Below are 16,057 nucleotides of genomic sequence, written 5' to 3' on the forward strand. Positions count from 1 at the left end.
TCAATTTTCCTTTCTTTATGGTTAAATAATATATATATATATATATATATATAATCATATTTAAATAAAAGAAATATTTATAACTTCAATTTATAATTTAAAGTGTATTCACTTCACTTCAAAGTTTTTACAATTAAAAAAAACTTATTTTAAAGATTAAAAGAATGGTGACAAATATAATTAAGATTTGAGTAGAAGTGTTATTAATTTGTAGAATGAAGTGAAGATAATTTTTATGAAATAATTAAGAATGATTTTATTAAACTGTATTTAAAGTTTGTCGTGTGTAATTTTTTCTTGAATTAACAATGGTATGAATTGCGAGAAAATTTTTCTAAAGAAAGACGATTTCAAATACATATTTGACAGTGAATAAATTTTTTTAATGAATTAAAAATTCTCAAAAAAATAATTAAATGCCTTATAAAAATTATGAATCTCATTTGTTTAAATAATCACAGAAAAATGGAATTACAATATTGCATATCATGTATCAGTAAAATCACAATTGGGTCCACTGATGTGGAGGCAATGACAAATTTAATAATATACGAATATACATTCTTTAAAAAATTGATATTTATCAAACTTTAATGTATCAAGTTAAATTTTCTATAAAGTTAATATTATTTTTTGAAAAAAGAAAAACCAGTTTTTTTTTATAGAAAGTATATTATTAATGCAAAAGACACGAGGGTATTTTGGGATGGTAAAAAGTTGCTTTTGTAAAAAGTAAAACATGTAATAAGATAGATACCTTGTTCTCTGTCCCTCTTTTCGAAATTGCCCTTTCCAAGTTTTCAGATTTAAATATGGGACCTGCGATCCTTCCCCAACGGTAACAAAACAATCATCACAAACTGAAATTTGAAATCGTGGGTCCCACTTTTTTGATTAATTGAAACGCGTTCACCCAAATGCACATTCACCGTGATTCGGCGGGCCCTCCTTTCCATGCGAAAGCACTTACCAAAAAATATTATTTTTGTTTATGAAAATTAAATATGGATTTGCTCCCCTAATAAAATTGATTTCAAATTCGTTTGCTATGTAAATAATACAAATCTAGTTCCGCATGCTACTTTTTTCATATTAAACTGACGAATGTACTCGTGCTTCCTCTGGATCGATTTATCCAATAATTACGAGCAATCCTTGCCATTTGGAAGCTTCACAAGTGGAGGAAATAACCTTGCTACATTATTAAAGTGGCCCTTACTCATCCATACTAAAATCTTAATTTTAAGCTGTTAGCTAACCAGCAAATTAAACGCTAATCCTCCTGCCTCCTCCTGCTACTTGCTACCCACGATTTCACGAAGAGAATTTGAGATCATTAACGAAAATAAATATATGGGGTTGGAGAAAAGATAAAATTTAGACAAATTTTTTATAGTTTTACCATAAGTTCACAAATAAAATAATTGCAGGTGGATATATTTTTTAAGAAGTGTATAACATTTTTAAATTAGGAGGTTTGATATTAATTGGGAAAAAAACCATTTAACGATGGGAAAAGAATACTCACACCTCATCATTTGATTTGAAGAACTGATTATTAGGACAAAAATTTGAATTAAGTTTTATAATTATGGAAATTAATTATAAAGGTGTCGTTTGATGGTGGTGGGATTATTTTAAACCATGGTATTTGGTGGGGGTTGATAAGGAAGTTATTCGGTTAGATATATCAAGGAAATTCTATCCAAGTTGAGTTTGGTTTAAGCTATGGCTTATTATATTAACCCCAAAAAGTGCTCCGATTGAGAAGGGAGCAAAGCATTCATCCCCTGTGAATTTAACTGTTTTGATTATGAGTGAGAATTGGAAGGTATCCTAATTGAATATTGACGTCTTACCTTCAAAGTTCATGCAAATATCACTCAGGTTAAGGTCACAAAATATAGATGTAGGAAAAAATATAACTTTTCAGGTAAGGTGGACCATATATAACATAAGCATAATGCTCTTTAAAATAACACTTGGATATAACTCCCATTTCGAAAGGAGCATATAGGCTAATGTATCATAGTTTGATTGTTAATTGATGTCTGGGCTGGTGTTGGGTGCTTTCTCTCCCAATCATCCAAAACTTGAAGCAGCTTCATGTGGGTTAGGTCTCATTCAGTTGCTTTAGATTAATTGAATGTCCATTAGAAGCCATTTCTATTTGCCCGGGCTTCACGCACCATCATCATCTTCAGCCGTTGTTCCACTAGTGAAGAGTTTTTGACACGGAGATATCAAAGGAATCAAGGTAATTAATATTCCTTAAAGCCCAATTTTCTAACTAAAATTGAATCTCAAATCTCATTTCATTTCAACAACTGGTAAGTTCCCCAGCCCCAACCCTTCATTTCTCAAAGCCTTTTTGCTTAAGCTAATAATTAAATTTAATTTAAAAAATCTAAGTTAATAGTTCAAAAAACCAAATTAAGTAACTCAAAGATGCTCAGATTATCTGGTGGTTGCATTGTTCTTTCTCTTCCAACGTTTCTGGCATTTGATTGGTAGAAGTTCCATGTTTAGGTGTACATATTGGTAGCAATGCAACTATCAACGAATATTTGACACCACACTCCCAAGGAATACCTGTTTGTATTATTAATTATTATTTTCCAAACAGAAAAACCAGGTTACACTATTTAAGTTACTGTTTATTGACAAATCATATATGGTGAGCAAGTCCTCTCTATCCGGATAAGAACAGCAATAAATAATAAGGATCAGCTTAAATTACATTGTGTCGTCCATGCATTGAAAAAAAAGCAGATACTATATAATGATCATTCTATAATTCCTTTTTATTCTTTATTTTTTTAATATTATCTTCTTTGTTTCTTTGTTTCAAAGAAGGGTAACTTCCGCAAGCAAAATTAATTGGGGTGATTGTCCATTTTGATGGGTTTAGATTCTCCCAATTCATTAAGCAGACAAGAAAATATGGTTCTTTCTCACTGAAATAGACACCGCCGTCCCACTCAAGTTGACAGACAAATACGCATAAGACAATGGCAGACGGCAGAATTGTATGCATAATTACGTTGTATTGACTATTGAGCCACATATATACAAAGAAAACGACTATTTAATAAGGATAATTGAACTAATTTCTTTTGAAGAAAATATTAATTATACTTATGTTTTATTTTAAATTATATTTAATTTTCTTACATTATTATTTTAAAAAATACTATGTGTAAGAATCAAATATATATAAAAAAGATGTATATAATTTTTTTTAAATAACGATTATCTAACATACAATAATAACATAAGAAAACTAAAAGAGAAAAAGTATAATTTTCAAGCAAATAAATATAAATATAATTAATGTTAACTTCAGGATAAATGGAAATAATTAATAAGTATGTTCAATATATAAAAGGAATCTTCACAAATAATGTGAATGAATGTTTTTTTTTAGTCTTAGATCACGACATATATTAAAGTCTAAAGACTCAATATTAATATTTGCTCACAATTTATAGTTGTTGTTGATTAAAAAAAATTATACACACGGTGAAATATAGGATAAAAAAACACATGCAAGATCTCCTGGTGAATTTTTGTTTGAATAACACACTTATTTTTAAAGATATATTAATAATTACGATTGAGTGCAATAACAAACAACTTGTATTTTTAAAAGGAGAATTATTATTTAAATAACAAAAAATGTATTTATTAAAAGACTAAACCTTTCACGACGAGTTACTGATATGACAATGATGCAGAGGAGAGTTTTTGTTATCTGGTTTGTGAGCATGAGCATGACACCATTGGTTCTTTATTTTTCTGCATCTTAGCCAACATTATTCAGATATTTGTATTCCCATGCCAAAACAAACAGATATTTGTGTTGAAAATCTCCTTTTTTCTATTTTCTTTTACAACAAATGAAAAATACATTATCCAACAAAAATATATAATTAAAATTAACATATATCAATTATATTTATCAATTAAAATTATTTTTTATTAAAATTAATTATATTCAATTCTAAATGAAATAGACATAAAAGATATTAATTGATTGATTATTGTAGATTAAATTGTATGGATAAAATTTATAAAAAAACATCTTGTGATATCTTTTCAATTATTTTTGTAAAATTAAACATTAATTTAGCCATTAATGCATTTTTTTACAAGTATAAATAAATAAAAATGTTTGTCCACAATTCAGAGAGATAGGGTCCAAGTGAAAGTTACTCCTAGGATATTTCAGAGAATGTTGAAGAGAGAGAGAGAGAGAGAGACTAATATATTTTAATAGTCTCCGAAAGATATTTACAAGATATTTTCAACACATTTTTTAAAATTTTCTTTTATCATTAGATAAATTTAATTAAATAATTAATAAAAATTTATTAAAAAATAATATTTCTGTAACTTTTATTTAACAGTATAAGTAATTTATATTATAAATTTGATTATAAACTTTATTAATATAAATTAAAAAAATATAAAAGTGACAAATTATTTGCATAAATTTTATAAAAAAGTGAATGCAATCATAACTTTAATACATAATTTTTCAGTAATTAATATCAATTTAATATATAGGTGTCGTGCTGATTTGATTATTTGACAATGACATTCAGCTGCAGTTTGAAAACAAGGATAAAGGAACAATGGGTACTGTTTGTTTACATGGTTCAGAAGAATCCACGGGTTTATAATACCAGTTGGAATTATCCTAGGATCAAGTACATGATTGAGCTTCTACAAATATATAATCCCAGTTGCTTCCGTGATCTGTTATTGAAAATTCTGGAGGCATGGAAAAGAGAGAGCAAAAGATTGTAGTGGCTATAGATGAGAGCAAAGAGAGCATGTATGCTCTGTCATGGTGTATCACAAATCTCATTTCCGACACCACCAACAAGCTTCTGCTTCTTTATGTTCGTCCACCCTCTGCTTTCTACTCATTGGATGCTGCAGGTTTCACTTTATCACTCTTGTTATTTTATTTTTATACATTTTTTAATTCTTCCTTTAATTAGACTAAAGTTTGTAACCGTGGTATGATATTTTACAGGGTATATATTTTCCACTGACGTTGTTGATGCTATGGAGAAGTATAATATGCACTTGGCTAATTCTGTCATGGAGAGAGCCGAAGCTATTTTCAGAAACTTGAACGCTACTGATGTAGGCCACCTTATCTTAGTCCCTTTCTTCTATTTTTCATTCTTTGAAATTGAATGTGCGGGACTGACTAGGAATTTGCAGATCAATATTGAGAGGGTTGTTGGTATAGGAGATGCCAAGGATGTAATATGCAGCGCAGTGAAGAAATTAGAAGCTGATACCTTGGTCATGGGAAGTCATGGCTATGGATTCTTTAAGAGGTAACTTTAACAGAGTTTTGATTTTTATTTCTGAAGTTGAGTCTGGATATGTTAATTGGAAAGGTTAAAAATTTAAAATTTTGTTAGATATAAGATTTTAGTTTTAAGAAAACATAAATCAAATTTTCGATTTTTTTTGTAAATACGTACAAATTTGGAAGATTAAATTTTTAGGATCAATATTAATGTAATTAAAAAAAGCTTACAAGTCATGTTACAGTATAAAATGAAGTATGTAATAATAGAACTATGATTTGGAGGCAGCTGTTATATATGAAAAGAAGTATGTAATAATTGAACTATAGCTAAATTGCTTTCTTCGTTCCAACACGCAGGGCACTCCTTGGAAGTGTGAGTGATCATTGTGCCAAGCATGCAGAATGTCCTGTTGTAATCGTGAAGCACCCATAAGAGAATTAAGTACCATTTTATCATATCTCTTTCTCACTGATGTTCTGCTGATTTGCTTTTCGTATGATCTTCTTTCTTAGTGGTTGATTCTCAAGAAGCATGTTCGAGGGCATAGTTTCACCAGTTACATGCACCCTGTTGTTGCCTTGCCTACTATTTGTGTATCTTGCATTTTGTATATATAAAGTAGAAAAAAAATTACAATTGCTCAGTGCTTTGAGGAGTTGATAAAGTAGTCCTTGGTTACATATTTTCCACGGTGCGTAATCGATTTATTCAATTGGTTAAGAAAAAATAGTAGAAATGAACTAAAGTGTGAGAATGATAGAACTTGAACTCTTTCAATAATTTATATACAAGGGATCAGAATCTATGAAGTAATGCCAATTAATAAACAAAGTGTCTGTAAAGTAAATCAAACTCATCTCCCTACAATGCAAATGCATGATATCAGAAGCTTCACAACCCACCGAAAAACCGAAGCCGCACTGTTTCTTATAAGCACACACAAGTCCAGATATTGCTGATTTGGTGGAAGCACATATTCATATAATTTAACGATTTCCTTCATTTTGGACACTTCCCTTATCTTTGGAGACTCACACAGGCTCGTACCATTCGAAAGCAATTTGTACCAAATAGAGAACATTACAAATATTTTAGTAGTTGTGAAATAAGAGAGGATTTATGAAGTGAAGAGATAACATGCCCAAGGGAAATGGGACAAATTTTCACTAGCTCATGTATAATAAACAAGCACTAGGTGTTCCTAATTGGCTGCTGATGATGAGTAAACAACCTAATTCCGTAAATCAACAGATATAAACTAGATTTGCTGGATAAGCATTGAGCTTGAGAAGACCTTTGAAATTTTATGATTGCTATCTAGCCAGATATATACAAGGTTGAATTTCACTCTGAGATCAAATCCAGTCCAACATAAATCAATTTTAAAAGTCAGTTGAAAGATTACACAACAATTCTGTATTTTATTCTCTAAAATATATCTCCCAATTTATATGAGCTAATCACTCATGGATTAAAATATAAACTTGATTCTTTACTGAAATTTCTTCCGATTCAACTCTGCGATGGAATCAAACAAAGTGAACTTGAGGGATACCAACAGGCAGCATAGTGCCACCACAGTTGAGTATTCTTTGGAATTTGGATTTTATCCATTTTGGAAAGCAGTACTTGTCAACTAGGGATCCTTTACTCATATACTTATTCATCAGACATATTCAGGAATCTAAAAGCAATATAATATGATTACTTTGACTTGTGTTTTTTCTCCTTAAATAACTTCAAAAATATTGCAATTTTTACCCCAAAAAATACTTTAGATCGTGTAATGCTATATTACGTGGGATTGTGTCAACATAAATAATTCAATATTTGCGTGGACCACAGACGGAAAATCAACTTAGTCTCAGTCAAAAAAGCGTGTCACTCTTATTTAGTGTGATGTAATTCATGTGCATTATTAGGTGAGAAAAATGTAAACAATTTATATTTTAAAAAAATATGAGTTATTGTACTTTAATAAATAAGGAAAAACATCATCAGAAGACTAATTACTCATTAGGTAGTACTTTCACTCTCTTCTGCCACCTATCGTTTTTTAATTTTAGTTTTGAAAAGTATTTACTTTTGAATAAAAAATCATTATCTAATTAGTGAATTAACATTTAATTAAGACAAAATGAAACAAATAAAAAATTCAAGAATTATTAATAGTCAAAATTATGGGTTAAGATATGACGCTCGAAACTTGAAAAAGGGATATTTATTAGACATACAATTAATAAATGTCTAAAATTAATTATTATAATATTACCATATTATATATACATACATCAAAGTAAGTTTCTATCTTTATTTTACAGTTATAAAAATTAATTTTCAATTTTGACTTTAATTTTGTTTATTGCTTAGCACTTTTCTCCCTAATTATTAAATATGTTATTCAATTATTATTCATATAATTAAATAGGGAGCATATTTACGGAAAATACTTTTTAAATATGAGAATGAAGAAAAAGAGTAAATCTTGACTATACAATCATACTATTTATTTATATTTTTATTTAATTTTTTAATGCAAAACAAAAGATATTTTTTTAGACACATTAAACACATTTTTCCACGTTTAATATAATTTTACATTATAAAGTCAATATCATGACAATTTAAAATTAAATATTAAATAATTTAATGATTACATAATTTTTTAATAAAATTGCTACCAATACTTATATTTTAGTTTTATATAATTAAAGTTTTCAAAGAAAAATTAATTTATGTAATTTTTAAGCATAAAAAAGATATTAAATTTTTGAGAATAATATATGAAACAATATATATAAATTTATCTTTTCAAACAAAGAGTAATATTTAGGATAATAAACACTGGCTCTCAGTAAATGAAACAGTTTTTCTTTGCAAAAAATTAATTTTTATAATATACATTTAAAGACAAATAATAATTTTTACTATGTACTATCTTTTAATAGAATGACGGCACTACTTCTACTTGGAAGATGAAGGGGGAAAAAACGAGTTGGGTGCGCTTTTTGTTTTACTGATGAAAGCTGGCAAAGCCAAAGTGGCGAATAACCAAACTCTCACGTCATTCCAAAATCGCGTCCTTTGCACAGTCCTTTGACTCAACTTTACCTCGTCACTTGTGTGCTATATAAACCCTCACACATACCCTTCCAATCGCACACATCAACCATAACCACCACCTTCATATATATAATATCCTCTTTGATTCACGTCACGCACATGGGCAACACTGCTTCTCATTCTTGTTTCTCTCTTTGTATTGGTCGGACACAGAAGAGTAGTGGTGGAAGTAGAAAAACGGCGACGCTTTTGGACACACGAGGCAACGTTAGGGAGATCAAGTTACCTGTGAGATCCGGGGAGCTCATGATCGAAGAACTCGGCCACGTCATCACGCCCGTCGAGGATCTCCGCCGAACACGGCGGATTTCGGCCTTACCGGCCGATCAGGAGCTTGTGGCTGGGAAGGTTTACCTGGTGGCACCGGCAAGCAGGCTCCACTGCAAGGCTTCGGAGTTTGAGATGGCGATTGCGGAAAGAAAAAAGAAAAATTGGAATATGACGAGCAAGGTTTCGCCGTTTAGTGGAACTGACGGAGAAATTGAGGTTTGCAGTTTCCCAGAAAAAGGGAAACTTGTCGGAATACACTGTCATCATTTACCGACCCAACGACGATGGAACCCTGTTCTCCACACTATTCTAGAATCACCCTGAGATTCATTTCACCCGTCAATTCTAATCTAACACTCCAACTTACATTTCGTTTTTTTTTTCCCTTCATTTTAATCTTGTACGCTAAAATGGATGAAATTCATTGCGTAGGAAGGTAGATGAGGAAACAATCGTTCTTATTGCCAAATTTTTCCCTTTCACAAATTTTGTAGTCGACAGAAGACACTTAAATTACTTGTGTTTCGATGAAATATAATGAGTCTAAAACAATGTTATTAAATTTTGCCTTCCTCCTTATCTCCATCGAAGCACTAGATCAAAATTTAATTTACGAGTGATTTTGATTAAATAGATCGGTTTAATTGGATACACATATTATTGTCAAATTTGCCAGTTGATTTGTAAACTCATTCGGGTTTGTATGATTCTAATCTGAAAAAGCATATGGTAACTCACAATATACAGCAAACGTACGTTCAACTAAATACAACATATATAGCTTATGAGTTAACGTGAAAATAGAACGTGGAAATCGCGCACACACACAAGCTAATGCCAAGAACAGAAACAAGGTCCCAAAATGCCTAAACAGCGCCGTTGTGTGGGGATTTCTCTAATTTTTCCTTCTATTCGGTGTTTTTTTCTGTCCACTTTATGACACTTCTGTCATATGCCTTTTTCATAATGAGCTCTTACATCACTCTTTTGCATCTGCTAATTGCTACCTACTCCAACCAGCCTCTATTGATTAGCCTCCAAAATTGGTTAACTGACATTGATATAGATCAAATTTCGTTTTAGTTAAGGTGTAAAAGGTTAAATAAGGATAAGAAATATGCTGGTTGTATGGTAAGTTTGTACAATTTTTGTGTACAAATCAAAAAGAGAATAAAGAAAATTATATAATAAAGTATATTACGTGACGAAAAGAGTTGGATAATATTTTATATTATAAAAACATACAGTAACGATAATATAACTCATAGAATGATTGCGAGTAAAATAGAAAACAAAGTACTAAGACACAAACCAAGAGTAGAAGAGTCTGGTTATTGGAAGGAAGCATTAGAGAAATCTTTCTGGCACACTATTTCTTCATCATCCACTGTTGAAGGGACTGTTCATGCAATGACGGGTTTAAGACAACCAGAAAACACTTGTGCCATTTCATTTTTATTTAAAAAAAAGAGGAAATTTATTTAAATTATAAAAATAACATGGTTATTAAAATATTGTTTTACTTATTTAAAAAAGTAATTAAGCCTTGTATAATAAAAATTTGTTGAATAAATATTTAATAAGTTTATTTGAACTATATATCAGCCCAATTCTCACATGGACACAAGTCACATCTCTTATAAGCTATTTTACAAGTTAAAAACTCGTTGACCAAAAAAATATAATACAAGTTTAAAACTCAAATGTAAATATGTAAACACTTTATGACCTCTAATTAAATATACTCTGGATATTAAAAACATAACTAGAAGCCTAGACAATGCGTGACTTGTTCCTTCAGAAACTCTTAATTTTGAAAGACTTCCAATTTAATATATAACTTATTCTTAAAAGAATTTATTGTTGACAACTTTAGTCTTCATAAAATAATTAGTCTTGCACATGTAAAGGGTTTAAAGAGTCATATTTTTCACATAAATTTTTTCAGGTACTTTAAAATAGTCTTTTTTTTTTTTTTTTTGGTCTTTTCCTGTCAAATGATTTGGATACAATAAATAGTGTGTAAGGGTTAAAGGGTTTAAACTAAATTTTGATGTGAACTTTATGTTTCAGATTGTGTATGTTACTTCATATAAAATGTAAAAGTTAGATGTCGCGTTTCAAGAAGATAAAAATTCTCATTTTTAATTTCGTCAAAAGCAAATAATAACCATCGTTAAAACTGCACGCGTCATGTGATATAGCCAAATTAATTATGAAATGGACATTTATTTAAACATAATTTATTTTTAAATGTTAAATTGACAGTCAGCATGAGCATATCACTTTGATCTAATTAAGATTCAGTTGAATTGATCACAGTAATGGTTTAAACCAATTAATAATGAAATTATTTTTTAATATTTTTATATTTCATAAAATAATTTAAATTTTATCCTATTAATTGCATGAATTTGAAATGTAATTTTATGACGTCACTTGATTGGAGCAATTAGTTTAAATGGTTATAATCCATCCAGAAAATTTTTCAGTGTTCTTAGAATACATACTCCTTTTTTATATAATATCTACTTACGAATGGATTTTTTTTTATCTATTTCTTTAAATTAAAAAATGTAGTTCAAATCTTATATTAAAGACTAAAATCATATAATCAGTGTAATTTTTAAAGTTTAAATATAATCGTATTTTTAGTGACAAAAATACATTTAAACCTTATAATTCATTATGTTAGGATGAGTATAAGTAGAGTTGCAGACAAACAAAAATTAAATGCGTGATAAATAGACACGTTGATAATACATATAGATTAGAGATAAGTCAATTAACTAAAAAAAAGAGTCTTTTTCTAAATTTATGTTGTAAATCTTTATGATTCATTGACCAACGAAATCTAAATATCACCGTAATCTTATCTTCTTCTTCTTCTTTTCTTTTAATTTTTCTTATCTAACTATTGTCTATTATTACGATTTGCGCGTTAAGTTTGCCTTGAATTATGGCACATATCTGGTGCTTCCATCCAGGAGGTCAAGGTCATGACCAAACTCATTCCTCATAATTCACGTCGTTGATGGCTCATCAGATTAATTATAGCGTACAACATAGGGTATCCATTTTAATAGATGCTGTGCACGCATGTACGTTAGCTGTTGACTACTACCTCTCGACAGAAAAAGGTTACAAGGTTGCAATTATAGTACCCGCAAGCAACAAAAACTTCATTTTAATAAAGTAGAACGTCACTAGCATTAGAAGGTAACACAATCTGAAAGAGAGAGAATTTGGAGTGCTCAATAAAATTTTACTACATCACATACCTGTTCACACACCACACCCCCAATAATCTTATCCAGTTAGTAAATGAGTTACATCTCAATATATGTTTCTTTCTTTTCATTGTAAATTGACTCCTGATAGAACAAATCTAATTGGGTATCCATCAGTTTTAACACTTGTTTAATATAAAAATATATTTTATTAAAAACAGGTCAAATATACATATTTTAAGTAGATTTAATTTTTAAAATTAATTTAATGAAACTTTAAATTAAATGTTGTTTAACTTTTAAGGTCTTGCTAACTAATATCTTCAGGATATTCATTAAAAAATGATATTTTTAAATTACACAAAATTAAGTTAAAAATATAAAAATTCTACTGCTAAATACATAAATTATTTTAATTTAACGTGTAATCTTGAATTTAAATTTGTGTGGCTTGTTATGTTTTTTAATTAAAAAAAATAGAATGGCGAATTAGCATTTGGCTAACTTTGATGTCAATCCGAATCGCCATCCCCGGCTAGAATTAACAGTGTGGCATTGATTCTTTTAAGGAAATAAATAAATGTGGCAGACATCCTATGCCCCAAGTCAAAGTCTGAAGTAACGTTGTAACTGACATAAAAGTTAACGACTCAGCTAAATCCAAACTACCGAGTCCCCCATTATGTGCGTCACAAGATGGTGCGGTTTAACAAACATCAAAAAGCCTGTTACGTACTTTTCCAAACCCCAATATAACACAACTCAAACCCAAGCTTCTTTTTATAGTTCCACTCAGTTCAAAATCACATTTTACTCACAAAAAGTCTCAGATGGGAAACCAAATCTCACTTCGTCCTTCAGACACCACAGGCAAAATAGTTTTCTGGGATGGGTCGGTTCAGCAATTTGAGCAACCGCTAACGGTGGCAGAGGTGATGTTGGAGCACCCAGAACAAGTAGTTGTTGAGTTCAATGCAGCAGTGAAACAGAAAAGGCCAATTCCATTACCTGCTGACAAGAAGCTAGAGATGAACAAAGTGTATTTGATGCTTCCAGTGAGGCGAGGGAAGCCCCTTGGTTTGAGCGGCGAAGAAAGTAGACGCATTCTCTTGATGGTTAATTCTGCTTTGCAATCAAAGTATCTTGTGTGCTCTCCAAGGTTTCTTCCTTGGCTTACACGTCTATGCCAAACCACTACCATTGTGGAGCCTCAGAGAAAGGAAGAGGAAATGGGCAAGAAGGAAGAGAGGTGCGATTTTTCTGAGTTTTTGCCTGAATTGTTAGAAGGAAGACCAGAGTATTTGAATAGGCAATTATCAGGGAAAGGGTGGAAACCTAGCTTGGACACCATTAAGGAGAAGCATATTGAGAAAAAGCTCACTCACTGGTTGTTCCTCAAGAATTTTTAGTTCTACTTATCTTAATTATGGTTATTAAATCGGTGAAGATGTTTTGGCTTTGTGTGGGCTTTATACGTAACAACGTAAAAACAGAGTTGTGGTAGTGGCATGCCTGTTGAATGCATGTATATCATAGGTAAAAGATTCTCGTTTTATTCAGAGCAGTCATATCTTTACACTCACCTCATATTTATTCTCTATTTTTTCTTTCTTTCTTTTTCAATATTTCTCTTTGTTTTCTGTTACATTATATTATTTATATATATATATAGGTTCTCTCTTTCCCTGTCCAAATCGCACCTCATTCTATGGGTGTCAAGAAAACACTTCAGTGATTGGATAGTAAAGACTGTAAAGCTGCCCGAACGAAATCGCGCACTAATTTCTTCAGTTTGTTCATTTTCGCTACTTTAGTTGTTTTTATAACGTATCTTTAATTAAATTATATAGATTGATAAAAATAATTAAAATTAATTTTCTTGACTATTTTAACAAAATTATACTTTATCTTTATTTGATACCGTCAAATTTAATCTCGATCACTTTCTGCATTTTAATTTTAAAATTCACTTTTTTCTTGCTATTTTCAAAATAATAGCTTATAATATGAACTAGACAGAGTAAAGTGTAATTTAACAGACTCAAAAGCTTCCAGCGGAAATCGCGCTTCCCTTAGTTGTAACTCACTTACATTATAACTTTATATTGCCTCACCTAAGCTAGGCTTGTGTTCTATTTGGTATCGATAGTGTTTTCTGCAGTTATTTACTCCCATACTTCATGGCCATAGAAAGGAATGGTACCATTGTAGGGACGAGATTCCACCTAAATAAAGTAGTTCAGCTTGTAGCACCCATGTTAGATATAACAAAAAGAAAAGTCAACCCACAACTCTTAGTTCATACTTGTGCCCATATTCTCTCTTCTTTTTAACTTTTAATTTATGTTTCAATTGATAAATAAAACTAAATTATGTTATATTTTGTTATTAATGAATTTTCTATCACACTAATTTAAGGGATATGAGATAAAATTAACCCCCTTTTTTTTGTAAAAATATTCAAATATACAATATAGGTTAAATATTTAAGAGTACGTACAAAATTTGTATGTAAATTCTTTTTTTTAAAAAATAAATTTATCATTGAACTCGGAGCACAGCTCAACAACAAAAGAAAGGGAGGAGAAAGCTCCAATGTTCAAGCATTATGTTCTTCATCATCTTCAAATTGTTTGAGTAACTCATGATATGTTGATTATGATGAATTTAACTTGCTTCGTATTGTATTATAGTTATCTTCATTAACTGTTCATGATTAATTTGCTAGAGGCTTACAATACTTCTAAGGGACATCTATGTTAATTAAAATTGAAGAAATCGAAAACCTCTTAATTGTCTTGTATATTAACTTGTAAGTATCCTCCTCTCCTCTATACCTACTTTAATTTCTTATTATTATAATATTTATTTCCCACCATTCTTGTTTGAACTAATGAAGTAATCTCTCCTTGTAAGTGCATTCTCCCGTACTTGAACTCTTCGTTCTACCTCCATGAAGCAAGGTAGTTTACCCACAAGTTGCAGGGTTTTAATTTGTTCTCATATATTGTTGTCAATGTTATTAATTTCTTTTTGAATTTAATATTAATATACTAGCAGTGTTAAAAAAAAAGTATAATGTATTAACATTAAAAAAAAGGTTAACCCTCCTACACAAACAATTAATCATTAGATAATGCAAGATTCAGTGATAGCATATTCTTTTCCCATTAAAAATACATCAAACTTACTTCATAATTTATCTGATAGTGCGAGCATGATTGAGTGCAATTTTATTTTTTTTTACTTTGACTCTTTATAAAAAATTTAAACAATTTTAATATTTATTTAGATGGTATGTCTTTATAGTTGTTTATTTTATCGTCCGAATAATACCTATAACAATATAATTTGGACAAAAAAATATCACGAATTCTTATTTAATCTCATGCTTTATAAAAATTATAATGTAATAGTTATATATATTTTTCTCATATAATATCCTCAATAAGTCTTTTATTTATTTTTCTATCCAGTAATTTTTTCCTCACTTTTTCGTCCCTTTACATATTATTAATTTTTCATATAATTTTGTATTTCTATTGTCGCATGAGCACCTAACAAACAAAATAAAATGAAGACAAGCATAAAATTTACATAAAAAGAAAAGGTATATATTTTTAAAGAAACAGGAGATAAAAAAAAATCATCATATTTATGTGTAAGAGAGCTTATGTAAATTTTTTTGCCATGTTTCAACCATTACAAGCGACTAAGTTCCCTGTCACGAAACCATTTGCCACTTTCTCTATGGAGATTAGTTATGTGTCTCTTGGAAGCATAATAAAACTTCATTCTCCCTGTGATGTGTGACATGTGTCGACGCTCAACCCTTGATCGAGACTCTCTGAAGTGAATACAGTTCACCCAACTTGCTCAACTGATCCATATTTTCAAGTATACTTTGAAAATTCCATGCTATTATGATCATCCCCAAACTACAGGTTGATAGCTCAACCATTTGTTGTTATCTTTAGTTTTGTATTCATCTTAAGCATCAGAAAAACTAACTCATATTAATGATTATAGATAAATAAGCTAATCTATCTTTGATTTTGGTCCTCAATTATATATTTTTTTTAAAAAATTAATTATAAA

General features: G+C 29.9%; 2 protein-coding genes across 3 annotated transcripts; both read left to right on the forward strand.

Moving 5' to 3' along the window:
• Positions 1-4,595: 4,595 nt before the first annotated feature.
• On the forward strand, positions 4,596-6,138 carry LOC113873050 (universal stress protein A-like protein). 2 transcript variants are annotated; one of them, XM_027511014.1, is made up of 4 exons: positions 4,596-4,947; positions 5,045-5,157; positions 5,239-5,357; positions 5,693-6,138. In XM_027511014.1, exons 1-4 carry the CDS (start codon positions 4,785-4,787, stop codon positions 5,766-5,768), a joined length of 471 nt encoding a protein of 156 aa, XP_027366815.1. In that variant the 5' UTR covers positions 4,596-4,784; the 3' UTR covers positions 5,769-6,138. The 2 variants fall into 2 exon arrangements, with proteins under 2 accessions (XP_027366815.1, XP_027366814.1); XM_027511013.1 differs by having other exon boundaries at positions 4,657-4,947; positions 5,045-5,955.
• Positions 6,139-12,767: 6,629 nt separating this feature from the next.
• Positions 12,768-13,438, forward strand: LOC113873531. The gene has a single exon (XM_027511685.1). The coding sequence runs from the start codon at positions 12,790-12,792 to the stop codon at positions 13,366-13,368; it is 579 nt and encodes a 192-aa protein (XP_027367486.1). The 5' UTR covers positions 12,768-12,789; the 3' UTR covers positions 13,369-13,438.
• Positions 13,439-16,057: the final 2,619 nt, after the last annotated feature.

The sequence above is a fragment of the Abrus precatorius genome, unplaced genomic scaffold (assembly GCF_003935025.1).
Source record: "Abrus precatorius isolate BTA unplaced genomic scaffold, Abrus_2018 Scaffold7, whole genome shotgun sequence".
NCBI classification, from domain to species: Eukaryota; Viridiplantae; Streptophyta; class Magnoliopsida; order Fabales; family Fabaceae; genus Abrus; species Abrus precatorius.

Bases quoted from the DNA above. Each gene is read 5' to 3' on its own strand.
- LOC113873050 (XM_027511013.1), top strand. From the start codon at position 4,785: ATGGAAAAGAGAGAGCAAAAGATTGTAGTGGCTATAGATGAGAGCAAA. The intron at 4,948-5,044 runs GTTTCACTTTAT...GATATTTTACAG, and splicing joins CTACTCATTGGATGCTGCAG to GGTATATATTTTCCACTGAC.
- LOC113873531 (XM_027511685.1), top strand. From the start codon at position 12,790: ATGGGAAACCAAATCTCACTTCGTCCTTCAGACACCACAGGCAAAATA.